The sequence below is a fragment of the Epinephelus fuscoguttatus genome, linkage group LG4, assembly GCF_011397635.1.
Source record: "Epinephelus fuscoguttatus linkage group LG4, E.fuscoguttatus.final_Chr_v1".
Taxonomy (NCBI): Eukaryota; Metazoa; Chordata; class Actinopteri; order Perciformes; family Serranidae; genus Epinephelus; species Epinephelus fuscoguttatus.
Genome location: NC_064755.1, coordinates 32,420,560 through 32,447,992, shown reverse-complemented (window position 1 = coordinate 32,447,992; position 27,433 = coordinate 32,420,560). Strand labels below are relative to the sequence as shown.

General features: G+C 41.1%; 1 protein-coding gene across 1 annotated transcript in view; it reads left to right on the top strand.

The window, feature by feature from the left end:
• Window positions 1–27,433, top strand: part of nell2a (neural EGFL like 2a) — a 129,168-nt gene that overhangs the window by 46,675 nt on the left and 55,060 nt on the right. The window contains exon 13 of the mRNA XM_049573261.1: window positions 20,223–20,348. Within this exon, the coding sequence (XP_049429218.1) occupies window positions 20,223–20,348 (126 nt within the window). The remainder of the gene's footprint in view (window positions 1–20,222; window positions 20,349–27,433) is intronic.

The following is a 27,433-nucleotide window of genomic DNA, read 5'->3' as shown; positions in this document are numbered from 1 at the left end:
TATCGTGTGCGAAAATGGACTGTTCCGATTGCCGCTGCTGTCTTTTGAATGTCACAAGGTGGCAGCAGGCTAATTGGCACTGACTGAAGAGCACGGCCTACTCCAAAACCCAATCACTGCCGGGATGAGCCTCAAGCCTCTGGGCTCCCCACCTGCTCAGGCCCTGACCTCCCACACACACACACAGATGAATCACACACATGTACACACAGGCAAACATATACACATTCTGACTGGCTGTGTGTGCTCATAGACACCTCACCTCTGTGACCCCGTTGAAATGTCACCCAAAACAGACAATCCCACCATCATCCAGACAGTCTCCCCCCAGTGTAAATAACAGTATCTGAGCACTGCTTCACCAATATCCTTCAAATGCCACATAGCAGAAGTCTCCTTTCTGCTCCTTTTCCAGATGGGATCACAGTTAATTCATTGAGTGCTTTATACTGAGGTGGGGGTTTCTTCATTTCACATGCAAACGTCCGTGACTGCTGGATGATTCTGTTGTACATACTTAAAGAGCGTGTTTATACCTGGTTTTAACATGCGTGTCAGGTGATCAATCACAAGTGGACAGTGCTTAATACAAGTATAACAGACCACCAAGATGTATTGTGATCCCATCAGTCAAACCACTTTTAGGTCTGGAACGCACTGACCACATATCTTATGCAGTGTAAATGCTAAAAGACGACGTCATCAAGGTGATGATGCTCTACAATTTGCAGATTTATGGCGTGTTACATGAAGTGTTGCGTGATGGTCCATTGTTTTGGCCAGTGGAAGGAGACATGTTGGCTTCTGCTGACAGCGGTATCTTCAGCTGTATTGACACACCTGCTAACATGACTGGCAAGCATGCTAACAAGCAGTTAGCAGAAGTGTTGATGCAATAATAACTGTGCATGTGGCCCTGTGACCTCCTAGCATAAGTGCTGCAGGCAATAACAAAATCTGAACACAAGTGGTGAGCTGGAGATGCATGATAAACAGGTGTGAATAGCGATGTGTCTTGGCTGTCTACCTGTGTTCAGATCACTGTAACGCATGTTAATACCAGGTGTGAACAGGCTCTCTGTCATGATTAAGGTGTCATAGGTTTTGTGTAGGAAAAATTAAATAAATGAAGTACATGAAGAAAAACCCAGAGACAAGATCAAAGTACATTTACTCATTACAGTTCTTAAATACGGTTTTCAGGTCCTTTTTTCCATAGTGGTGCTGCTATTTGTACGTCAGTGAAAGCAGTTGTTTATTGCTATATTATTGTGAAGAACTGAATATCGAAACATTTCATCAATGAATTAAGAATTATATAATGCAATTTAATCCTGACTAAAAATGGTCCTCCTCGACCAATAGTCGTCATTTAGGGCCATTAGTCGACAAGTCGTCCACATGTTTACAATATTAATTTAATTATTAAATAATATATTTTGGGCGGGGCAACACAATGGTTTGAGTTGAAGGTGTGAGAAAGAACAGTATCAGTAACATTGTTAACACTGTGCTACATTACAGAGAAATACAAAACCGTACTAATGAACCTTCATTAATATAGGCCTATATTTGATCTACAAGTGCACGTCACACACTGAGCGAGCCGCCTGTTAATGACGCTGTGGGCTAATGGGCATGTAGCTACTGACATGTTTCAGATGATACGTCATGTTTGTAGTCGACCAATGAAGATGAGTTTACATATCACCTTGGGTTCGTCCTTCACCTTCTCAAAATGATCCCACACTTTGGATTTCCTGCCCGACATGTTATTAACTAGCCTGTGGAATAACCGCAGGTACCAGCCCTGGAAATTAACCTGACTCCTGTCTGACTGCTGAGCGTGGACACTTCCTGTGTCTGTCCTTTAAAATTAAATTCCAACATGGTCCAGTCATATAGGTTTTGATTTCCTTTGACAAGGTGAAGCTTCTAATAGAGTTTCACGTTGAATTTTTTTTCCTGCAACTTGGCAACCAATGAAATCTTGCTGACTAATGACCTTTCTGGGTGACTTATGTTTGGCTGACTATTAGGGGGCAGCCCTAAATGCCATACAGTTGAATTTTAAAATGTAGTTGAGCTCCTTGGTGGAAGGGTCACCTCGCCCAGCTATTTTCTTGCATTTCACCTATTAAAGGAGCACTTCACCCACAAAATGACTCCTTGTAAATCAGGTAGTCATGCCTTGTTACCTTAAATTTGTGAAAATTGTTTTTCTTAAATGCTTCTACGGAAAAAACAACAAACATATTGATTATTGTTTCCCTGGGGACTGCATTTAACAACAGCAAAACTATATCAGAACAGCCATTTACAAACCCAAACAAGTAAGTATCTGAGTCTGGCTGTGAAGAGAACATAGATAAGTTTCAATTTCAGTTCAGTTTTGAATTTTGTAGGTGAAGTATTCCTATAATAAAAACATCTTAGTTTCATCTCAATGAATAGCCTGCTCAGATATAATCAAAAATATTCAATAAAAACTCTCTGCAAACAGTAGGCAAGGCAGTTTCATTTATAAAACACAGTTTATCACAAGTAAACCCAGTGTGCTTTACATCAATATGCATGCAGCAATGAGTAACATACACAGACACATACAGTCTCATCAAAAAAAGAAGAGGCAACAAAAACAAAAGATGAGAAAAAAAAAATACATGGCAACACATGCATTATTGAACCAAGTGTGATCTTGTCTTGGCGAGGCAAGTTCATTTGTATAGCACCTTTCAACAACAAGGCAATTTGAGGGCTTTACATAAGACATAAAGATTTTAAGAGAAGAACACAAGGCAACATAAAAAGATAAACCTAATATGATTTTAAAAAGGAAGTGTTAATGTATAAATAAGCTAAAATAGAATGAGACAGATCAAACAGAATAAAAATTACACTGCAGTTCGAGATATGAATAAATACTCCCAAGTTTACCTGTTATAAAATGCAGTGGCAAACAAATGTTCTGAGAGCTGCAGAGGACGAGCCTGTCACAGAGCTCTGATAGCTGTGTGTGCTGCATGTTACTCACTGTTTAGACCTCTGGCCCACAGTCTGCACTCAGTCACAGACTGACTAGTGATGGATGATGATGCTTCATCGATTTACGCCTGGTGGAAAATCTTCCCCAGTTAAATGCGAACCGTGATGGAGCGCAAAACCTCATTCACACCGCTGCGCGTAAATAAGGCCGTTTTGTCTATGAGATGCATCGGGCTTCATTTGAGGCATGCCAGAATCGAAGTGTGCTAAGTGCATGTTTAATGTGACATATGGACACACACACCCACAGACACTTGATGTAGTCATTCAAGGGCTTGTGGATGTTTGGAAGGATCCACGTTTGGATGGAAGTTTATGTGGAAATTATCAGGCTGTCATGTTGAATATGCAGGGACTGTGTGCATGCATTGACAAGAAAAATACATTGACACACTTGCAATTCCACCAGCAGACACACACACACCATCTTGGTTTGTCTTTCCACTGGTCCACCAATCAACAACGCTGGTTTGGTTGAATTAAACCCTTAATTCACCCAGTTAGATGAGAAAATACTGTAAGAGGAGCGAAAGGGAAGTCAGACATCAGAGAATCAGCGAGGGAAAACAGTGTGTACAGGCAGCATATTTTCACATCTTACTCTGTGAACACAAGTTTATTTATTTAATTATTATTAATATTAAGGTTATTTAGGGTTTATTTTGACCAAAATAAAGTTAGTGATTGTGAAAAGATGAACTTAGATGTTTTTTTGTGAGTTTTTGTTTCTGTCGACTTTGAATGATGTCTGTTTTACAAGGATGACATCATTGTTTATTTAAATGAAGTCTGGTGGGTTTGGCAATGGTGATTTCGGGGCTGTTTGTAGCTAAGCCAAAAGAATCTAACTCTCTAACAAAGAGGTGTATCCTTGTAGGGATACTTTCCATAATTTTGTCAGACATTCAGAAGAACAGTCTGAGCTTGTTGTGGCAAAAACAAGCACTTGTAGTGGATGTGCATTAACGGTGCATATGTTCTGAGTACTTACATTGTAGCTTGTTTTGTGGCTGCTGGCTGCAGGGCTTAAGCTCAATACTGGACCAGTTTCAAAAATTGTTGTTCCCATCTACATTGGGTCGGGTACCTGCGTTTACCCGGCAGTTGGCCTGAGAAAAAGGTGATTCAAAAGTGGTATTTTGTCTTAATTTCATTTCCAGGTTCAGTTCTGGGTTAAACAAAGAACATGTGGGTAGGGTTGTAGGTGTTGGATGATGAATTTATTAAAATAAAATGACAATAATTTTGATTTGATTGAGTGTGTTAATGTTTTAATCCTCTGACTGCTGACTTTGTGTGCCAGCTTTGTCTTTCAGCCAGCTGGAATATGAGAGCCATTTCAGTCAGGTGCATTACCACAGGCACATTAACAAGGCTTGATCGGTTCCTGTTTTTCATACCTTAATACCTTCCTGGCATTTCACCAGGGTATATGGTATATGATGGTATAACTATGTGGCGCCACAAACACCCCACCACACACACACACACACACACACACACCCCAGAATTGCTACCTTCCACTGGTCATCTTAAGAAATAACAAATGCACACTCTCAGGAATCCCAAGGGAAACCCTTTCAAAACCATGTGACGTCTGCTATGATGACCACTTAATTCACAAATTTGGACGCGTGTCAAAATGCGCTACTCACAAGCCAATCAGTGGAACAAATTGCACCCAAACAGTCACAAACAAACAGTCACATAACACATACTAAAAGTGTATATCCACAAAAACGGGCCAAAGGACGGATGAGCCCCCAGTTTGTCATGACCTGGCTCGAGAGCCATGACAAAAAAGAGGGAGACGCAGTCTGAAGGCAAAACAATGAATAATTTATTTGCATAAAAAGAATAATTTTAAACGCAGGTAACACAAAAACAAGCCAAAGTAACAATGACATGTGTTCATCAGTAGAATTAGTGGTGTCTGCATAGGTGCTGCGTGTACTGTGGGGTGTTGAAAGTGAGAAACTAACAAACAATGTGTTGAGGGAAGAAAGCGTGTCAGTCAGAGTGAAAGGGTTTTACAGTCTGAGGGCACCAGGCCCAGATGATCCTGACAGGGGCAATCACTTTGCCCACGAGGTAGCCTACCTGCTGCATGAAAGAAACAGAACACAATAGATAAAAAGGTCAGAGGGCCGTTACAATGCAGAGAACGGTATATATTAACCCTACACCTTTTGAATCCAATCACCAGTCTAAGCTCAATTGGCTTGTTGATGCTTGTTGTTGCTCAGCATGAGTCATGCTTCATTCAAGCTAGACAGAAGCAAGTTTTTGTTAGCCCTTTATTTATTTATTTAGTTCACTGTTCCAACCATCACCAGCTCTGCTTTGGTCGCAATAACCCCTTAATGCGCCAAGTTAGATGTGAAAATATGGTCATTTTCCTCTGCAGTCTCTCTGCTTTTGCGGCCAGCTGTGTACAGTCCTGTAATGTTATCCCTACCACTGGCAGTCGCTTCTTAGCTCAGTTGCCTTTTCCATGAGTAGAGACTGACCTTTGGTGCAATACATCCTCATTCAGCCTCTCAGTATTAGGGTAATAGGAAGATAAGCATCTGTATTTCTATTGAAAATCATGCTGGCTGGGTTTCTAAATACCCTGGTGCACTACAATACTGTGAAACCGCCCAAGCGTAACGTTAACTGTAGAGATGTGCTGCTCAGTATTATGCGAATAAGCAAAAAATGTTTATTGTATTTTCTGAATGACCTTCATTTTAAAATATCACTTCTTAGTTTTACTTGTAAAGAAAGTCCTAAAATGATCACTGACCAAAATAGCTGTACAATGTGTGTTTATTATAGGATTTGTGGTTTTGGGTTAGGTCGCAGATCTTGTGCTGGCGGGTCAGGTTGCAGAACTAATCGGTCATATATGTCACTGGTGGTCGGGGCAGTATTGCAAATCGCAGTGCTGGTTCAGGAGCTTGTCTTAAAAATCAGACCCTTGCAGTTCCCATAAGTCACTTAGAGACAAAAACATGGGAAAATACACTTAAAGCTAAACCTAACCTTGCTCTAACCTTTACCCAAGTCTTTATGCTACAGTTGTATGATGTATGTTAGGGGGACTTGGGTTTGGTCCCCAAAAGGAAGGTGAGTCCCCACAATGTGACTGTGTGACCAGATTTATGTCACCACAACATGAATAATACATGTAATACACGTACACTCAAACACACACAGAAGCACACACACACACACACTACACAATCCTCCTCCTCCACCTTTTCCTTATTTGATGTTCATTGTTCTAAGCCAGGTAGCAGGCTTCTAAGTGTTTACAGTGATTGATCACAGTGTGAGTGTCTGGTATTTAGACAATGACTGCGCTCTCAGTATGCAGATTTTCGCTCTTGTTGCTTCCTAATGGGATTCTTTCCACTCACTCATCTTAATTGGCTCCTGCTCCTGTTCAAATTGGCAGTGACGTTTTGCATATTTGTTTGGGGTCTTTTTACAGGCTGTTTATTTCGAAGTGATTGTCCAATTTGGTAAGTAGAAAAGATATCAAAAATAATTTGCTGTTAAAAAACTCTGTAGTACACGTTTAGATAATGGCTCGGAAAAGACACTACGCTACATTTCAAAGAAACTCATTTTGTCTGATTTTTTTTCCTCATTATTTCCATTAAAGCACGTATGAAAATGATCATTGTCCCGAAGGATTTCCTCAATAAAGGAGCAAGCTGATTAAAAAACACCCCACTCCTTTGTCAATTACAGCAATTTTCCTCTAAATGAAAGAATGAGGAGAGGTTTTAGACTAATTTCGCTTGTTGAACTGCCGTTCCAGGACACACCCTGCAATACAACTTGAGGCATCACACTGTGCTAATAGCCCTAAATACCCCCGCCCTCAGCAAATAGCATGAAAGGCGAATCTTCTCCTGCACTGTGAACAAAACAAGAAATTTCAAGATATCATTTTAGCCCTGCTAACTAAATGAATAATCAACTAATTTAAAACCCAATCAGTGGATTCACTGATATGTTGCAACCCTAATTAAAACCTGAGATTTTAGAAAAGAAAAAGAGAAAAGAGATTTCTGGAAGAAATAAATTACGTGTGCAATATCACTGTTTCAAATAAATACAGTTAAATTTTAAAGGAACAGTTCAGTGTTTTGGAAAAGAAGCTTGTGCATTCTTGATTAGAGTTCAGTGCACTCTTATATCTGTCCGTTAATATGAAGCTACTGCCTCCAGCCAGTTAACTTGGCATAAAGACTGAAAACAGGGGGAAACAGCTAACCTGACCTCTAAAGGCCCAAATGCACTGCAACCATCCAATGCACGCATTTTGAACTACACCTGTTTTTTTAAATGGCCAAAAACGCACCAAAAGCATTGAAGAAGCACGTCAAGCTGCTTTGTATCTCTGCTCTGACTTTGATTGTGCAGCGTCAAATGAGAACTCAGTGACCAGAACTGTTTGGGAAAATTAAACTAAAAGGAATAAAGAGGTCATTTTTCCTCCAGAGGACAATAAAGGCCCGTTGACCGTTTACTGTTACTATGGCAACAGCTCACAGCAGATGTTAACTCTAGCCCCTTTTACACTGCCAGATTTTCCGCGAATGTTGGGCCATTTTGCCGGCAAGCTGTGAATGTTTAGACACACAGAGCTGGATTGGCGAGTTGATCCGAGGTGCCTAATTTTCCGTCTCGTAGGGTAGACATATTGGCGGAACCCTTTAGTTTAAACAGACCGAGGCAGCCTTCCGCAACGGGAGGAGCTGTTGAAGGCTTGTGGGAGGAGCTGTTGATGACATACATGTGTGACCCACTGGTGGTGGATAAACAGGAAACAGCTGATAGCAGGAATTAGTGAGCAGCTAGTAGCAAGAGGCAAACGCAAACCTGACAGACACTGTAAAGATGAGCAACTGGGGAGACAAGGAATTGTGCGTTCTCCTTGTCCTCGCAAACGAAGAGGCCATTAACCGTCAGATGACAGGAAGGGTGAAGGACGGGCCGACTTATGAGAGAATCGCCGAAGGACTCACGTCACTGTTTGGACACATGCTGAGCTACACGTTTTGTTACTTGCTCACGCCCCCCATTGCCCTGAAAAAGGCGCATTCTGTATAAACAAAAGTAGGTAGGCAGCATTTTGCCGCACTCCCCAATTTTGTTCTTATACTGCCAATGCTGAAAAAAGACTGATTGGGTTTTCCTGCAAATTTGCACAATTCTTATCTAAAAAGGGCTTCTGTTAGCTTAAAAACGTATGAACAGTACAAATGTGATTCTGCAAGGCTAAACAGAAACAGCTACCACTGCCAACGGCTATAGATCCCAACCGTTGTGTTGTCACATTGCAGAAACTAAATATTAAAAATATATAGTTGCGTTAGCATAACAGATCCACCCTGCATCATCTTTCATTAATGTTTACAGACTTTAAGTGGTCATAAAATTAACTTGCTACATAAACCTTACAACAGCAATTATTAACATGGTATAGTTTTAGGATAAGGTGTGTTTTGTGTGACTTTCACCCCCCTGGGAAAAAAAAATAAAATGAATGTCTGGTCCACAGTGGCTTTACCAGTGTTCTGCTACCAACCAAATGACGAAAGCAGCAGCATGCATCCAGCAGTTGCCCCCCTGTTTTATGCAACATTATAGGCTCCTTAAATGAGAATGTATAGAAAATAAATTAGGGTTAGCTGTAATAATATTTTTTATCTTGATTTTAACTTTGGCCTTTCTTATTTTATCTTTTACTAGATGACATTTTATGACATTATTTGTTTTGTTGTTTGTCAATGTGTGTAGTTTTATTGTACAGCACTTTGTAACTGTGTCTGCGAAAGATGCCATATAAATAAAGCTCATTATTATTATTATAAAATAGAAACATTTTGCCAAAGTAGTGACCTTTTACTGCTGGTTCTGTGGTGTTGGCATTTCAAATCTGATGCCTGCAGTGTGCCGTAGGAGCAACAATTGACACATGTCAAAAGAAGCACATCGATTATCAAGTTCAGTGTGTTTAGGCCTTAAATTTAATTTGTCCTCCAGGAAGTCACTGTGGCTGGTCAAGCGATACTTTTTACCCACAGACAGAGCCAGGCTAGCTTTTACCCCCTGCTTCCAGTCTTTATGCTAAGTTAAGCTAACAATTTACTCGCTGTAGCTTCATATTTATATAGACATAACAATGGCATCAGTCTTCTCATCCAACTCCCAACAAGACATCAAATAATTGAATCCCAAAATGTTTAACTATTCTTTTAAAGTACTAATAAAGCTATGTGTATATTATGTATAAAATATGTATAAATTTCCACCTTTAAAATACAATTCTTGAGACACAAAAAGGGCTTAAAGCAACACCAAGCACCAATTTCCACAAATATTGTTTAATTTTATAAAAAAACATTTAAATTCAACATATAAAAATTCACCTGTCAGCCAACTATAATTCAATATTTGATCCAGTGACACTCCCCTAAAACCAATACAGGCATCCTGTAACAATCCTGCAACATCCTCTGACACCTTTCTCCACCCATGAGGAACCAAGGCCAACAGTGGAGATTATTTGCTGAGTGGGACACTGTTTGGCCAGCAGGGACAGCTCTTTGTCTCTTTGCTCTTTCCTGTGAATGCCATTTATCTGGCCACGAGGGAACTGGCTACTGAAGAATATCAGACAATGTTTTGGCAACCCTCGTCCCTGTGCCGTTTATTGAAAGCCCATCTGCTCGAGTAAGTGAGCTGGTTAGGGATGGATAGATGAGGAAAAGGCAGAATAAAAGAGAGATAAAGAGAAGGAGAAAGACCGCTGGTGGAATGGCACTGACTCGGTTGTCTTTGTGGGACATCCAGAGGCAATGCCAGTGTTATCTCCCTACTCCCAGACCTTGGTATACTGCAGTATGGAACACAGATAATGAGGACGCACCCTATTAGAAATTACATGTTATGCAAACGGAGAGGGATAAGCTGGTGTTTCCTATCTACATAGTTATGGGATGACTTGCATGAGCAATAGTGGGAATATTAAAAATGTCAATGAAAAGTTATGACTTCCAATGATATAACAGCACTTGGCATGTATGGCATACATTTTAATGTAAATACGGATGAATTGATTTATGTGCTGGGTTGTCATACACAGGCAGTTACAATAGAGTCTACAGTACTAGTCTTCGAGAGAGCAACACTTCCAGGCTAACTGTTGTCCCACTGGCTCCTGTGACTCAATGCAATCTCTCAATTAGGATTAGTTTGACTAATAGGACGAGTTATGAGTGAGTAACTACTCATGGCATGTTTGTACCATCAATTTACATCCATTAAAAGTGCTTGTTTTTGCCACTGACAGGCTCAGATTGTTGTTCTAAGTGTCTGGCAGCATGTGGAAAGCATCCCTACAGAGATAGACCTTTTTGTTAAGGAGTAAGATCCTTTATATTTAATCCTGAAACAGCCCTGAGATCACCAACTCCAAATTCACCAGACCCCATTTAAATAAACAGGACTTTTAGTGTGTATAGAGCCGTTATATTTTCACACCTAACTGGGTGAATTATGAGTATTTTTTCCACCAAACCAGAGTTGGTAATAGCTGGAACAGTGAAAAGACAAATCAAGACGGTTTTGATGAGTTTTATTTTGTTTCTGTCGACTTTGAATGCAGTGTTTTTATGGGAATAAAATTAGTGCATATTCAAATGGAGTCTGGTGGGATTGGTGAGAACAATTTTATTATAATAAATAAAATTTTATTAAAAAAACAAAGTTACAAAGTGCTTTACATTGTGGATTCTGGATTTAAAACAATGCAGGATTCAAACAAACTAAATGAGGCAATTTAAGAAACTACAAAGAACAATAAAAATAAGATAAAGGTAAAATACCATCACTGAAGCAGAGAAGCAAAGTTGGCAACTAATTGCCTTATAGATTGCACTGAGGTACAGCAAATCAAACAGTTAGAGAAAAACGAAATAGAAGAATACAATAACCAGTAATTGTATTGGCTTTTTAATTCTGTTATTCATTTTAGGCATGTTTCTGGTTTAAAAAAGGATTTTACTCTTTGCCAAAGAATTCGACCTCTGTAGGGATCCTTGCCTCAAGTCTTTAGACACTTAAAGTGAAAATCCGAGGCTGTCGGTGGCAAAACAAGCACTTTAGTTTGATGTAAATTAATGGTGCAAACATCCCCGAGTAGTTACCCTGCAACCCGTTTCCCCGTAGCTATCTGCAGCACTCTCATTAAAACTGGACCAATTTCAATATTTGTTGTTACCATTAGTCACTGAGAGTGATTTCAGACCTAGAGTTGTCTTGCTTTGGTTTGAATCAGGGACTCATTTAGTTAGAAAGTTGCATAATTGCCAAGAGTTGGTTCGTGTACTCACGGCAGCATTTACAAGTGGACCAGATCAAATGCCTTGCACAGGAAAGCAGCTCTTGATTGGTCAGAATTTCCATGCGGGAAAAATGGAAGTAAACAAAACGTTGAAGTGAAGAGTACACTTGCAAGATAAATGTGACACTTTCTAATGTCACAATGGAGGGACAACTACACAGGTTGATTTTAGTGCTGCTCATTGTGGACTATATTGCTGTCATTGTTCATTTTAGTCAAACCATACAGTTTGAAAACGAGGCGCGGCTCCAACTAGAAAACAATGTTTTGATGCATTGGATGTGCTGAATGTGCATATTAAGGCAGTACAGGAGGAGGTGCACATTAATAATCCTCCAGGACTGTAACATGCTCATGTTTAACCCAAACAATGTGTCATGTGACTGCAGTTGGTTCAGATCCAGGTCGGAACACGTTCTCACCACAAACGAACCGCACCAGAGTTCGTTTGTAACCGGACCGAGACCACCTCTTCAAGAAGGTCTTGGTCTGGTTGTTTTGGTGCACACCTGAGTGTGATTGCTGTGTTCACACCTGCCCAAACAAATCACACTTAGGGGGCAAACAAACTTGAGTTCGATTGGCAGGTGTGAAAACACCCTTGAAACACAAAAACATAGGAAAATAAGGTCCATGTTGAAAAATACCAATCTTAACCTTTAATTGTCTTTCTGAAAAAGTGAATAACGCTTGTGAAGTTTACTGTTTATATTCCAACATAACTGAGTACAGCGCTTGCTATTACAATTTGAGTCCTTGGGGATTTTGACAGAGTTAAACAATGATTAATTTGTTGGTAATTAAAAGCTACAGCTCCCATAATGTAATTTTCAGTCTGGCAGCATATTATGTTTCCTCCTTATCCTTTATTATCCTTTATTATCCTTATGCTCGTCTGTTTTTAGACTGTATTTATAGATCCACTTAACTGCAGCAGAACATCTTTTCTTCTTAGCTGAACTCCAGTACTTTGCGATGCAGAGTTTACTGCGGAGTTAGTCAGTTCGCTGTGACGTCACTGTTAGGTGTGGTTAGAGAGCACACTTCTGACCATACCAACCCATCAGTGATGCTGTGTGTGGTTAGATCTGCAGCACAGATGAGACTTAAATCTAGAATGGGCAGCGAAACACTGCGTTATAGCCTTGAATCAGGTCACTGTTTAAAAAGACATAATAGGGTTTGCTGTAGCTGTGTGGAGACGAGGTAAATTGACAAGGCCATACTCATAGCTCCCACTAGACTGGCCTGTGATGGTCTCGGCTTGTGGGACACAGAGTTTATTGAAGAGTTACTCCACACTAGCTTTTGGAAGATGAGTAGTAGTGTTAAAAAAGCACCGTCAGTTGGCAGTGCATGCAGGATAATTAGAATGGGTGCTGTTTCTATCGAGAGGTGTATGAGAACAGAAGTATTACATGAACAACAATATCACATTGCTTTGTGAAAAGCTACAATCCCCTTCTGGATAAATGGAGTGAACTGCACAGGAGTCATCCAGTTAAGCAAAATTATGCCATAGTGCTGGGTTTTTAGTAGTTGGATTATTAAAAAATGCCAGTGTGATTTTGAATGAAGGTCTTCTTACATCTGGAGCTAAACCAGTGAGTTCTGATTTCACACAGCTCTCTAAATACTGAAGTAGTAGCTTGCTGTTATTTTTTTCTGACAGCAGGAACTAGAGAAAAGCTCCCTCTTTATGCATAACAAGGACGTTTTTTGTCCTGATAATACAAAATTACCCACCCTCCTCAGGTATGACTATGATTGATTCAGTAGTTATGCAGGAATGCACAAAGGTGATGGAGAAAAAATAAAAACGACAGCTATTTTCTAGCCATCTATCGTGGCGTGGCAACAGATTGACCCCAAGCACTCCATTCAGCGATAAAAGCCGCTGCTGACTCTTAGCCAGCCTTCTTTGCTCGGCGCGTCACGTGTGTCCATGTGACAGGCCAATCAAGAAAATGGAGTGCGTTAATGGAGACGGAGATGGTCACTCTCCCCCCACGCGTTCGTGCGGCGCCCCTCATCATCTCACCTCCTAACATATTGTTTTAGCAAACGTAACTGCTGTCACCGGGGGCGGGATGGATGGTGTCTTACAGTTAATAGGCTCTAAATCAAAGCTGCAGCATGGACGGCCAATCACGAAGCTGGAAACGCTGTCACCTAAGACCTCCGCTCAAGGTTACCATTGCAATTGCGGACGGACTGAATTTGTTCTGTTGCTGTCTGTCTCTTCAGTGACAGTTAATACCTTTCACTGCTTTCTCTCCTCTTCTGTTCCTCTGCCATCTAAATCTCTTTCTCCTGCTATCTCAAATGTTCACTCTCGTACGCACACACTCCACACTTTTCACCACTTTTACTTCACACTGGCCTTTTCTCATTCTACAATCTCTCTCTGTTTAATCCACTACTTTGCCTGCCCTTTTCTCTCCACCTCCTTCTGTCCTCCCTCTGTATCTCTCTCTCACATCACTATCTCAGTCATTCGCCCTCTCCCCAGCTGTCCCATCTCCTTTTTCTGTCTAGCTCTACAGTACAGCTTGTCGTGACTCTGTCTTTGTCTCTAATTCAGTTCTGCTCCTTACCTGCCCTGCTTTCTGCCCTTCCCTCTACTTTCCATTTTCTCCCTAATCTCTCTACCTCTCTGTTTCTCTCTGTCAAAGTCAGTTGCAGGGTTTAATTAGCCTGCCTTCATTTGGTGAAGGACATGTGTACTTTCATAGGTGGTCGGCGATTGTCTGTCTGCCTCATTTATCCGTAAAGCTTTTGAATAGCTGGAGGCAGCAAGTATTGATGGAACCGTGAAAGGAGGAAGACCAAGGAAATGTGAATGCCACAGTTGTAGGCAGATGCTGTGCTCTTAGTTTGTGGGTTGGTGGGCGGTGCTCCACCCAAGGACATGCGAGCCGAGTGAATGCCAATGCAAATCTATTGAAATTCAATTTCAAGTGCACTTCGCAAAAGCACCTGCCACAGAACATATTCAGAGGTGAATGTCCTCTTGTGCTCCTACAGACCCTGAATACAGTGAATGAATAATAAATTGGTAATGTCAAGGACCATGGAGCTTGTCTCTCAAAAAGTGCCTACGTTTGACCTGTGCTATCAACAGGAACAAGGCCCCGGAGCATATCACACAGCCGGGTTTGTTTGGATCAACTTGTATTTGCATCGAATTGCATTTGGTTGCATCACATTATCAAGATTATTTTGTTTACCCTGGCAGTGTTGTGCATCTTCTGTCTGATGGTTTGGCATGCAGTTTAGAACCCAGGAATAGCTGTTGCTAAGGCAACAGCTAATATGGATCCAAATATGGAATCATGAGAGTGAGAAGGAAATACAAAAGACAATCTAATAAATGATATTCTTAAAGCTACACTAACTGAGTTTTAATTAATAGGGTGCCGAACGCCTTCAAAACAATCTCACAGAAACACAGTCCCGATACAGCAGTGATTTATCAAGCTGTCATGCTAACATGTTAGCAACCAGTTGCCCACTTATATATCCAGTGGAGACAGAGCAACATTAGCTATAGCCTGTCCCAGACGTCTGAATCACCGCCTACAGATTTGTTCTGCGATTCAAATAGCACTGGCCGTTGTGCTCATTGATGGCTGTTTCCCACGTTTAGAGAAATGATTGACTGATCAAAGTCTAAAGATTAAGAATGGGGACCATCTACATTCACGATAAAGGAGCTATATAGGTTGTTGCAGTGGTATAGTGGAGAGTATACACCTATCAGCCAAAAAGCCATTGTAATATATAGGAGAGTATACCCACTTCCTTCTCAGCAACCTACCCATCTACCTCAAATATTAACTGCTCCTTGCGACCACTAGTGCAGCTTCTGTGGCAACAGGCAGTGACACTGGCAGGACAGATATGTCACTCTACCGATTGGGTCAGGGTAAAACAGGAAATCAGTTGACAAGGACACAGTTTCAGGCTGAATGAATGAAGTGAAACAAAAGAGAAATTCAGTCTAATTATCAGGCTACATGAGTGCCCCATTGAAATCTTGAAATCACATTTCTGGCCACCTGATGCACTCATTTGTGTTTCAGCTCCACTGTTTAGCTTGCTGTACTTAACTTTCTTCACCAGTCACTCATTTCCTTCCTCCTTCTATTGTTTCATGTTAGGCAAGAGCTTTTCCGTTGGCACTTTTGGCTGCACCGAGCGAAACCATGTTGCTTTGATTTGCGTTATTACCACTTTAAGCCCAGTTCAGACCAAAGATTCATGATGAGACGAGTCCAGACTTGCAACTACTTGCAATGCGCCGTTCTGCAACGTTCTGAAAACCTGCCAGATCACACCAATGCAACTCGATGAGATGGTGTATCGTCTCTATGCAACAACTCTCTGTACTTCTGTTCTGATTTCCAGCTTTTTAGGCTTATTTTGTGGTTGAATATAATGTGTAGCTTCTTAAAATATGAATGAGGATACTGATAGTGAGATACTGGCTACAGCTGCATTTGTAGTAGTGATGAAATGGTGAAAAACAAAAAGAGCATCAGATGGACTGTCTTTATTTTAAATATGCCACAATAATTTGAATAACCAACACCAGTTAAACAGTCAATGAGAATGTGTGTGTGTGAGGGGTGGTAAAAGCACCGCCTCACACCAGCACACCGTGAGGACAGAAACAGAGGGCTTGGCGGGGACAGAGCACCTGCTGCAGCAAGCAAACATGCCGTCTGCGGTCATTTTACTCACCAGCAGACTTCACTACAAGCCGACTGACTGTTGAAATGGGCGACATGCTTTATGTTCTAAAGTCAGCCACCGGCGATTTGACCCACTGATTTGCAGGTGACACCATCAGCCGGCCTGAGATGAGCTCAGAGTGGCCACACCACTGCAATGTTTCACTGCATGCAACAAATCATTGGTCTGAACCAGGTTCAAGTCATGCCTGAGATGGAGCATCTCTGGAGTGGGGTCAAAGCGCACCCCTCTAAGCAGGTTGCGGTGGCTTTGTCATCATTCAGGGACAATGTAGCATCAGTATTCAGTGATGATTTAACTGGTTTTCAATCGATAAATGGTAGATGCTAAGCAAAATTGTAACATAAAACTGAAAGTCCATGGTAGCCGGCTACCAATAACTGTTGCACAGCACAAGAGAAAACGGTGCTGAAAAGGGCACTGCTTTTAAATGTCATCAATTCAAGACGAGTGTGTCATCAGTTTAAGACACAACTTTAAGCAGGTAGCCCTGTTGTAAAGAGATGCAGCTCCCTGCTGCACTGGGATGAAGCACGAGTGAAACTGAGTAAAACCAAGATGCATATTGTCCCACTTTAACAGGTGCAACAGGAGAGTGAGCGAGATGCTTGCAGCCACGCAAACCTCAAAACAGGTCTAATCAGGCACAATAATTAAAAACACTTGTGTGGTTTTAACATGGGTGTGTAGGGGGTTAATATGACACACTGTATATGGGCACTTCAGTACACAGGACTGTGTACTGTTAAAGAGCTCACACCATGGTGTACACACACAGGTGTTCTCACTTATTTTTCCTGATTACACCTCTTAATCAGGAGTGTGTGGACTGTGCTGATTGATCTCCTTCACTCCCCTGATGGACCTCATACACCTTTATCATTGTTTTTATATATGAAATTTGGTGACCTCACGTAAGTCCCAGCACGCCTCTGCCAGACCGAGCAGAGGTTTAATCATCTAGAATGATTAAAAACACCTGTTTGTGTGCAGAGCCCATTAGATTAACTTCTCCAGTGGCATAATTCTTGCTCTACAGTATCTACTTAAAGCATATAACATTTAAAGTATGCTCAAGCACACAGATGAACTGAATGACCAGAAGTGATCTGGAGAAAAGCAGCGGAGCCGCTGTGTTGGAGTGCTTTACTTTGAATAGATTGAAAATCGAGTGGTGCAACCTTAAGTGCTTCACTGCCCGCCTCTCATGGACCCTCTGCTTTTCGACCTCTGTCTGCCTCTGATGAAGACAAATAGCCTTTTCCCACTGGCTGCATAGAAGCTTTTAGGAAACTTCTGTAGCGAGAACCAACCAGGACAAACTGCAAAAAAGTGGTTCCCAGGATGAAACACCTGAACTAGGCCACAATATAATGATAAGGATGTCATCATAACAGTGCTGTGCTTTTTATTGAGACTCAAGTCCTCCCAAGAAGAACGATGGCATTGGTTGTCTCAGCAAGTGCCCCAAATTAACATGTTTACGCTGAAAAAGTTAAGTGGCAATGTTGAGGAGACCGTTGTTTGTTTCTTGTTTCCAACCTACAGTAACCTTACCCCCCTTTTTTTAGAAGACATGACCACCATCATTTTCTAACCTTAACTCTTTGAAACCTGAGCAAATTGGTTTGATTTCTTTCAAAAACATGAGAAGGGAGCGTCAGTGGCTTAATGGATAGAGCAGGTGCCCCATGTACAAGGCTGTTGCTGAGGAGCTCAGGCTCGACTCTAGCCTGTAGCCCCTTGCTGCATATCATTCCCTCTCTCTATCCCCCTATATGCTCAGCTTTCCTATCAATTAAAGGCAAAAATGCCTCAAAAAATATCTTTAAAAAAAAAAAAAAACATGAGAAGAAGGCAACAAAAGAAGTAATGACCCCAAAAATTTGCAGGACATTAGTAAAGAGAGGAAATTAAAAGGAAATGACCTGGAAAAAGTGTTTAAAAATAATAATAATTCTGGATTTTAATTTTAAATATGCAATAATAATAAATATAGATATAATTTTCTTTTTTCCCCTATTTTTCAAAAATAATTTTCTAAATCTATTATTTTTTTGCCATTTGTCGGGCATTTTTTTTTTACCAGGTTGCTGACTGCCTTATTTTCCATGTTGTTTTTTAAAGAAATCACACTAATTTGCGCAAAAGTTTAAATACCTGTGAAGGGCGCCTGAAAGCAGCACAAGTAATGATGTTGCTCCAGGATTCGGGCTCTATGAAAAATTTAGAGCAGAGCGATTCTTTACATGGAGGTGGCTGAGGCGGCAGCTAGCAGCTAACGGTACTAACTTCACAAACAGCGCTAAACAACAGCAACAGTGCTGACAGAGCTAACAGTGTTGACCAGGAGAAATCAGAGGGTGGGCACTATGCAGTGGTGTAGTGGAGGGTATACACAGGTATAAGGGGTATACTCACCTGTCTCTTTTGGCTATTTCTCACCTATTAGCCAAAAACCTTCCCTCTCTGTATAACCTACCCATCTATTTAGTAGTGCACCCAATTAATCAAGTACCACTACACCACTGGCGCTATGCTTCTGTTACGCTGCTGTCCCAGTATCAGCAGTAACTGCTTTATGAGCGTGGTGCAAAGTGGCAGCAATGTGGCGACCGGTGTTACTGAATTCTGTGACCCAACCCCTAAAACCAAACCACTCAGCAACTCAAAAAACTCAATGTTTTTTAAGGGAGTCTGGTACTAGGACACAGAATGATAAATAAATGTTGCATACAGAACATTTAACTACGTGTTTATTACTGTAACCTGACGACAAAGCTCCCCTTACCTTGTTTTATCCCACAATGATCTTTCCCTAAACCAAATAACCTACAGTCATTTTTGTGCTTAAATCTTACCAGACGTAATTGTGGCATTTTCATCATATCATAAGATCATAGAACAAATTTATCAACAGTGATATATGACGGTGTTGGAAGGCACAGACAAATGATGTTGCCGTGCTGCTAGAAGACTTGCTGTGAAAATCACTCACACAAAGCCGGATCTTTTTTTTTTTTCCTCTTTATACAAACCACCAGTGACTACATGTTAATGTCTTCTTATCTCTAATTAGAAATTAATGAAAGCCAAAGTCAATTATGGCCCGCTCCAACATCTTTGATGAATTCAGGAAGCTCCTAAACATCAACACCAACTTTGTAGAACCAGACAAGACAACAAGCTCGGCCAGCTAATTTATTTGTATAATCAGAAGGCGAACTGGTGGAACACCAACAAACGTGCATCAGCAAATAAGATAAGTAAGCTTAATGTTTGTGCCTGCACATCAGAATATTGTAAACAAATTAAGGCTTTTTTTCCTGTACATACACTCGCTGTCGCAGCCTTTTCAAACGTTTCTGTGCTGTCGGATGAAGTAAAAATTATTAATTTAATGGCGGCTGTCTCCCAGATGTATTCAGGCCTACACCTAAAGACAGGCCAGACTTTTCTTCCACAGCAATTCTGGTTTCCCATTCCGTTCTCCACACAACTAGGAAGCATTATACAGTCTATCATGAGATGCACTTTTCACAGATTTAGCTTGATAGTTTGGAAAACATATGTTCCACCATTGTTGAAAATGTTAACGTACGTCAGAAACAGTAATGCCTCATTATGTTAAATTAATAATGAGGTCATTTACAATGTGTTTCTGTAGGGGAGGGTGATGAAGCTGTTGAACGTCACTCAATCAACGCAAATCAGAATCGATGTCTTGCTCTTGAGGTTTGACGTATCAATGCAGACAGCATTGTTTGATCTGCACCACAAGAGAGTGTCCACAATCTGCCAGCAAATATTGTATTTTTTATATAAAGGTCTGTTGATATCTATGACATCATTAACCCTATACTTACCTTTTGAGGTGAAGAATTCAAAAGCATCACCTGGAAACGAATTACATTTGCGGACTCTGATGCACTTGATAGAAACGTTGAAAGGAAGCCACATCTAACCCAGCTTTGTTCTCCTCCCTCTCTCCTTCTCTCTCCCGTCTCCTCAGATATTGATGAGTGCGCTGAAGGAAAGCACTACTGCAGGGAGAACACCATGTGTGTTAACACCCCCGGCTCCTTCATGTGCATCTGCCATACAGGCTACATCAGGATCGATGACTATTCCTGCACAGGTGAGTTCCTCCGCTGACCTTTTGACAGGCTGGAATCACGTGGAGAAGGCACTCTGTTTTTTATTCTGGCTTTGTGAGCTTCAGCCTCCAGAGCAACCATTTTGGGTAGGGAGTTGCTAGCAGACATGAAGTAGGTACAAATAAGGAGGATGTTTTGTCTTAATGGGCGTGGAGACGCGGAGAGACAGGCAGGTATAAAGAGATTTAAAGCTTTTAAAGCATTTTATACATCTACAGTGGGTTATTGCCAGTTAGAAATGATTTTATTAGCATCTTTAGTCATACACTGGAGGATGATGTTTGATTTCATTATGATAAATGCTGCAACCAAGAGATGCACAGACTTACAGAGACAGAGAGAGGAACAGGCGTTCAGATATAAACACAGTGAGTTATCAGTGTCAGAGTGCAGCGTGAGACAGAACAAGGAAGCTGTGTGATAGAAAAACATGCTACGACAGAGAGACATAGTTATAATACAACACCTGTAAAACACACTGTTAACCTTAGCAACGTGCTACACCTCCTCTCCCTTTTTTCCTGCTCGTTGTATTCCAGACGGCGCCCGGTTAGACACACTAGTGTGTGAATCTGTCACCCTGCAATTATGCACGGTCTGTTCATTTGATATGCATAGGGATGAACATTTCAGTTTGATTTGCTCCTATTGGTTTTGCTCTGATTACTAGCACCGCATTGAAATAAAACACACGCAAATCAATACCAGCTTCACTGCTTTATGATTCAGCATAAGCTAGCAGTGGAGAAAAGATTGAACACTGAGGGAAAGTGTCGAATCAATTTGGGATTGCGTTTGCTTTGTGTAGATTACAAAGAGCATCTTAAACTCAACAATTTCACAAATTTATTCTATAAAAAAAAGTATTAATATGAATCTCTAAACTCTATTATATTGTGAGATAAGCCAGTTGTTTGCTATGTGACATATTTGTAGCTGAAATCTTTAAAAGCGATGCTGATACTTGGTGTGAAGACTTCTGTGCTTTGAAAACTTTACTTTGAAAAAGAAAAAGATTAACTTCAGGCCTCTTTGGAAATGTTAAAATGTCTGTGGTGGACTTTCTGCCTTATTTGTGTGTGCGTGTGAGGGTACAGTCTTCTTCTGGCGTGTGAAAGTACTGTGTGCGTGTGATAAGGAGAGGGAAATTCACTGAGAACCTGAGAAACAGACAGACTGTGAGTGGAGGCGGCAGACCCATTTGTTCCTGATCAAAGTTGAAGCCAAAGTCAATTTCAAAAGCAAACCAAATCAATCTGAAAAGATTGCGTGGATGATTCACAGTCTTTGTTCTCTGTCTGTGTTGTGGGTGATTGTGGTAGTAGCCCTGCTTGTTCATAATAGTGTCTTCCACTATAGGTTGCCATCAGGTTATATAAGGCACATTTTTATAGGTAGGAGAGAAAATACCTGTGTTACATCACCCTGATTGATCTAAAAAAAACCATCAGATTCAGGTGCCCACACTTTCAGTATGGTACCTTTGGAACTAAAAGTAACCCTTCAGACATGGTACCTAGATCTCAGGTCCACTTGGCGTTTCCACCAAAAACAGTGCTCTATTATGTGAGCAGGGTTGTTTTCAGTCACTGCTCTGTCCAGCACTCTGTATTTCCTCATTTATCAGTCTCCACCTGGTTTATTGTCCACAGAGCGAGATTGCACGTCAACATTTTCAGAACTAAACAGAGCGCACTTAACATAATCTGATCGATCCACTCATTGCTAAAAGTGTACATGTAAGAGTAACGTTTCACCTTAAAAGTTGCCGGCAGTCAGCCCAGTAAATGAAGTTATTTTGTCTCAGACTACAGCTGCTGCAAGAAAACATCCTTACATTTTCAATTTCAATTTTTCAGTCAATTTTGTTTATAAAGCCCAATATCACAAATCACAATTTGCCTCACAGGGCTTTACAGCATACAACATCCCTCTGTCCTTTGGACCCTCACAGCAGATAAGGAAAAACTCCCCACCAAAAAAAACCCCTTTAACAGGGGGAAAAAAGGGTAGAAACCTCAGGAAGAGCAACTGATTTTATAGTTATAATTTACTAATATATATAAAACTCTCCACAGTATGAACAGTGGTTACATGAGCCTCAAAACCAGCCACAACGCAGCCCTGAGCAGACTGACCGTCCTCTATTGACCAATCAACAGACTGCAGTGTTCACAGCTCCACCTTTTAGTACCAGATCTGTGTGCTAGGTACCCCAACAGAAGGGGGACCAAAAATGGAGACGGTACGGAACGGTCCCATTGGTACCATCCACAACTTTTCACAGTGGAAACTTACCGTACTGCTCAGTGGATACAGTTCTTTATTTACTGAGGTGTTGGAAAAAGCTAGCCATGTTTAAGGGCTGCTATGTATTCATTGCGTTGTTCTTCTGTTGTAGGATATGTAACAGATGTGCTGATAACCAGGATTAAAAATGTCTGGGTGCTTTGATTGTTTAACTATAGCCATGGTGGAAATAATCGAAATATACCTTCTTATGCAAGTTTTATTTTTTATTGGTTTATTTATTTTATATTTTCACTTTGATGGCATAAGAGATGCTTTTCAATTTTGTAGCTTATTGTGACCTGTAGCCGTTTGGGAAATTGTTTATTCAGTGTAATAGAGAAGTGTTTGAAATGTTTCCTATGGGAGCATTGTGTCTGTCTTTGACACTTGGACTACTGTCTGTTCTAAATTAAGAAAAAAAAACAAAAAACCCAGAACATATCCTTATGTATTTGGGTTTTGTTCTGCTGTACCAAACTCACACCAAACAGGAATGAATCACACAGCTTGACATTTGTGTCACACCCTTACACCCTCACCGTTACACCTCTGCCATGTTTGCATTTGGTAAATGGTAAATGGACCTGCACTTCTAAAGCACCTCTCTAGTCTAGTAGTTTTTACACTCAAGTCACATTCACCCATTCACACACACACACATTCACACACTGGTGGCCAAAGCTACCATACAAGGTGCCTACTTTCCAAAGTTTTTTTTTTAACACACTCACACACCGATGGAACAGTCATCGGGAGCAATTTGGGGTTCAGTGTCTTGCTCAAGGATACTTTGACAAGCAGGCTGGAGGAGCCCGGGGTCGAACCGCTGCTCTTCCGATTAGTGGACAACCCGCTCTACCTCTGACAGTGGACAGTTGTTGTTTCAGCAAGTGTAAAAGCAGCATATATCTGCTGCAATTGAAACACTACAATAAGAGCGTTTTATTGTGAAGTAAATTAGTAACTTTGACATAAGAAACAAAGCTATTTCTAAACAGGAAAACACATCCCACTTCCCTAAAGAGGCCCAACAGGGAAAGGTTCAAATGGCTGAACACGCCACATGCTATTGTTTTGGTATTAAAAGTCAGATAGACAGTCACAACAGTGAAACAGCTGTTGTGGATAAATGAGGCAACAGCATCTGTGGTTTTAGCCATAAAGTCAATGAGATAGTCCCAAATGGGGCCAAGCTACTTCACATAGCAGATGATAATGTATATTGTTTTTTTTAATTATTATTATTTGGGATATTTTATGCCTTGACTAGACAGTGATAGTGGAGAGATGATGGATGGATTAATACTTATTAACTCCTCCAATAATGTATATGATGAACTCAGCCAAAAACCATATGATTCTCTGCGGTTGTTCAGGTGGGGATTCCAGCACAAAGTAATTGTAACTTGAAGCAATCAAAGTTTACAAAGTTCTCGCACGCCAGAAATTCTTCAACTTAAATACATTAAGACAGTCTATAATGTTTTACCTGATGAAGGTCTGAGGAGTGCTCAGCTGTGTGCAGGATTTTTTAGTTTTTCATTGTTAAAGTTTTTGGCATTGTCACCTTATTAAATAGAAAAGTATGGAGGCAGAGAGAAAACCATCAGGACTTTGTAAGGACTGTTTTAAAGTCACCTGTCTCACAGTGTCTATTTAAAGTTATGGCTTTGTTATAATGCCAAATACAGGACCACACGTAGAGTAAAATACATAAAAATCTGAGTCAGTAATCCCTCCATAATGTAATGTCTCTGTCCTTCATCGAGAATAATGCAATGTCATTCTGCAGTGATGAGTAGCAGATCCGCCTCATTCCTTACCAGTTGTTTGCAGCTTGTGAAACACGATGCTAAGTAGCTCCCTGTGTGCATCATCTCCGAAGAGGAGGCACCGCGCTGCATTTCCTCAGTGTCAGTAATTAAAAAAGCAATTTGCACCAATGCAAACTAATTCAGCAGCAGCAGAGTGAAGGGGCTGGCTGCCGCCTGCGCTGTGCGCCGGAGGATTTAGGCCCACAGCCTCCCTCCCTGCCGTGCCATTGGAGTTTGAATTAAAGCCGTAAGACTCAGCAGCACAACGAACACCCGGCGAAGACTCCCATTTCCTGCTCCATCTGGGACCCCTGTAGAGTTTCTCTCTTCCCCTGTCAATGGAAATCAGGAAATAATAGAGCATAGTTGAGGATTTGTGACTTTGTGTCTTTTTTATGAGCAGGCTTCTGAAAAGCATAAACAAGTTAGAACTGAGATTGAGGAATAGATATTTAAGGGAGTAACAAATGCACATTCATCTCTTTCTTGTGCTCTTGTGATTTATTTAGAGAAAGAAACCTCCTTGCTTACTCAGTCCTTTTCCATATTATCTTTAGACTGTACCTTATGTGATTTCACTCACTGCGTTTTCTGTAATCTTCTGAACTGCGGGCGAGTTTTATTGTTTTACTCATTTGTCTTTCTTCCACTGTGTGCTCATTCCTCAGATTCACAATGAAGATTAATACCCTCAAACCCAGTGGATTAAACTGTGTCACTGTATTTTATGTAGTTTCCTATTAAAACGTCTTCAAGTCACTGCAGCGGAATACACAGCTATGCGTCTCCTTATAAAAGTCAATTTGTGTGATTAAACCGAGGCTTATGCAGAGGCTTGACGTAATGGCTTTTTCCCTGCTTCGGTCAAATTACCGTCGCAGCCTCCCTACAGAGTTATTGGACTATCATCTCCCACACATTCGCCATCAGAGCGAGCTTGATACTCGCCACAATCACTACTGCGGGCGCATCTCACCTCTTCGCCAATATTAGAAAGATGAATTACAGCCAAATTACATGTCAACAATAACATTCAGGGCTCTTAAATGAAAAAAATTAATAAATGCTGGAAAACACACCAGGGTGCTTGTTCTTATATGTGTTCATATGCAGGTTTAGTGTCACCACTCTTGTCCTGGTGGCAGTAATTGACAATAAAAAAAGGGAAGATGCTAAGTTTGTAGCTGCAGGAATCTGCTGCTTATTAATAGCGATTGAACATCTGCTTCTGTTTGAAAAGAGTCCAGAGGGAGTGCTGGTTCCTCTAAGTTGCCCACAGAAGAAATATTACAGCTGTGGAAGGAAACATTAAACCGCCCCCTTCAGTACCTATTGACACTGTACATTCGCATGATATACGAGCGTCTTTATCATCCTCAGTGGCTTTCACCAATTAACGAGTCGCAAACTCAGCAGAAACAATGTCCTGGTATTGATAGCCATATTTCCACATGCATTACAGTGTCGCATGAGAACCAGTCTGCCTTGTAAAGAGGATTAAGTTGACTGTAGTTCATTTCATGGCTCAGTGTTTATGTGCAGAGTAGTGGATTAAAGGACTGATCCACAGATTTAAGCCTGGACGAAACAGCATGGAGCCCTGGTTATATTTCTCCTCAGCTTGTCAGGGGGTCAGCGAGCTCAGACAGAAGTCTGTATTTTACATGAAGACCACCTGCAGCGGAGGAGGTCACAGGTTCAGATCCCAGCTGGTGGTAGACTTGAACACGTGGACTTTATGTACTTGTTTAAATGAAATATGTGCAAGTGAATGTCCTGACGTGGCCTGGGCTCCACATTCAGTGGAGCCTTTAGCAATAAAAACATCCCCCAACTTTCTTTGCCCCTTTCTTTGACTAGCACTTTATCCTTGATCTTGAAGGTCAAGATTCCTCCTCTTTCTTCCCCTCTACACTTCGTCTTTTCCCCAAAGTGCCCGAGGTGCTCCTCGCTCTGTGAGATTAGCAGCTAATCCATGAAAGGTAGCGGATTGGTTGTGCTCTCCCTTTGAATGTTATTAAAGGAGGCTGTCCTGAGGTGTGCGTATGTGCTAGGTGCACATGTGCATGCATGCGCTTGTGCCTGAGGTGTGTATGCAGGGTGTGTGTCCTTGTTCTAATCCTGTGATAACCAGACCTGGGCCCCTGAGGCAGAAGAGACGGAGGGAGGGCTGGGCCAGGAAGGGGATGAAAGGATGGACAGAGGCCAAAGGTGGAGCAGGGGGTTTGACAACAACAGAGATCAGAAAAGAAGACTTTCAGCCTGATGACTCAAAGGGTATGGCATGAGGGGGAGGATTCGGATAAACAGAGTTTTTGCCTCTTTTTTTTATGACATGTTCTGCTCGAATAACAGCATTGCATGGGCAGATGGACTCACAAGACTTTAATTGCTGCTGATTGGGATGCGGTGGTGCTAAGTATTTGGCATTTTAAAGGGAGTTTTCTTGTAAACAAACAAAAGTCATGCTGACTTTTAGTGGCTCTCAATAAAACACATTGTATGTATTCTTGTGGTCTAATTAATGTGCCAAAATAATTTTCTTATGCATAAAACATTTGCAAAGCCATTTAGAGAAAGAAATACTGTGTTTATCTATTTTTGCCAGCTTGCAGTGTTCTTATGTGCCTTTGTTGGAACCATACACGGTATAAAATAATGGGCGTAGCCATGGTGACGTCACCATTGGTTTGTGGACCCCCATTTTGAGACCTTGAGTTTAGCATTCGGCCATCTTGGATTTTTGGAGCGAGAGGTGACCAATTTTGGACGAGACGGTGACACTAACAAACTGCTAGCTTGCTTAGCATGATGCAATTACAGCAATGGTTAACTGTAATGATGCTAATGTTAATTTTCGCTAGTAAAAATTAGGCTTAGGCCAATATGGATGTACTTACTGGAAAAACTGAATATTCAATTCCTTAGAGTTTGTTTTTTAATACAACCAAGCACTTAAC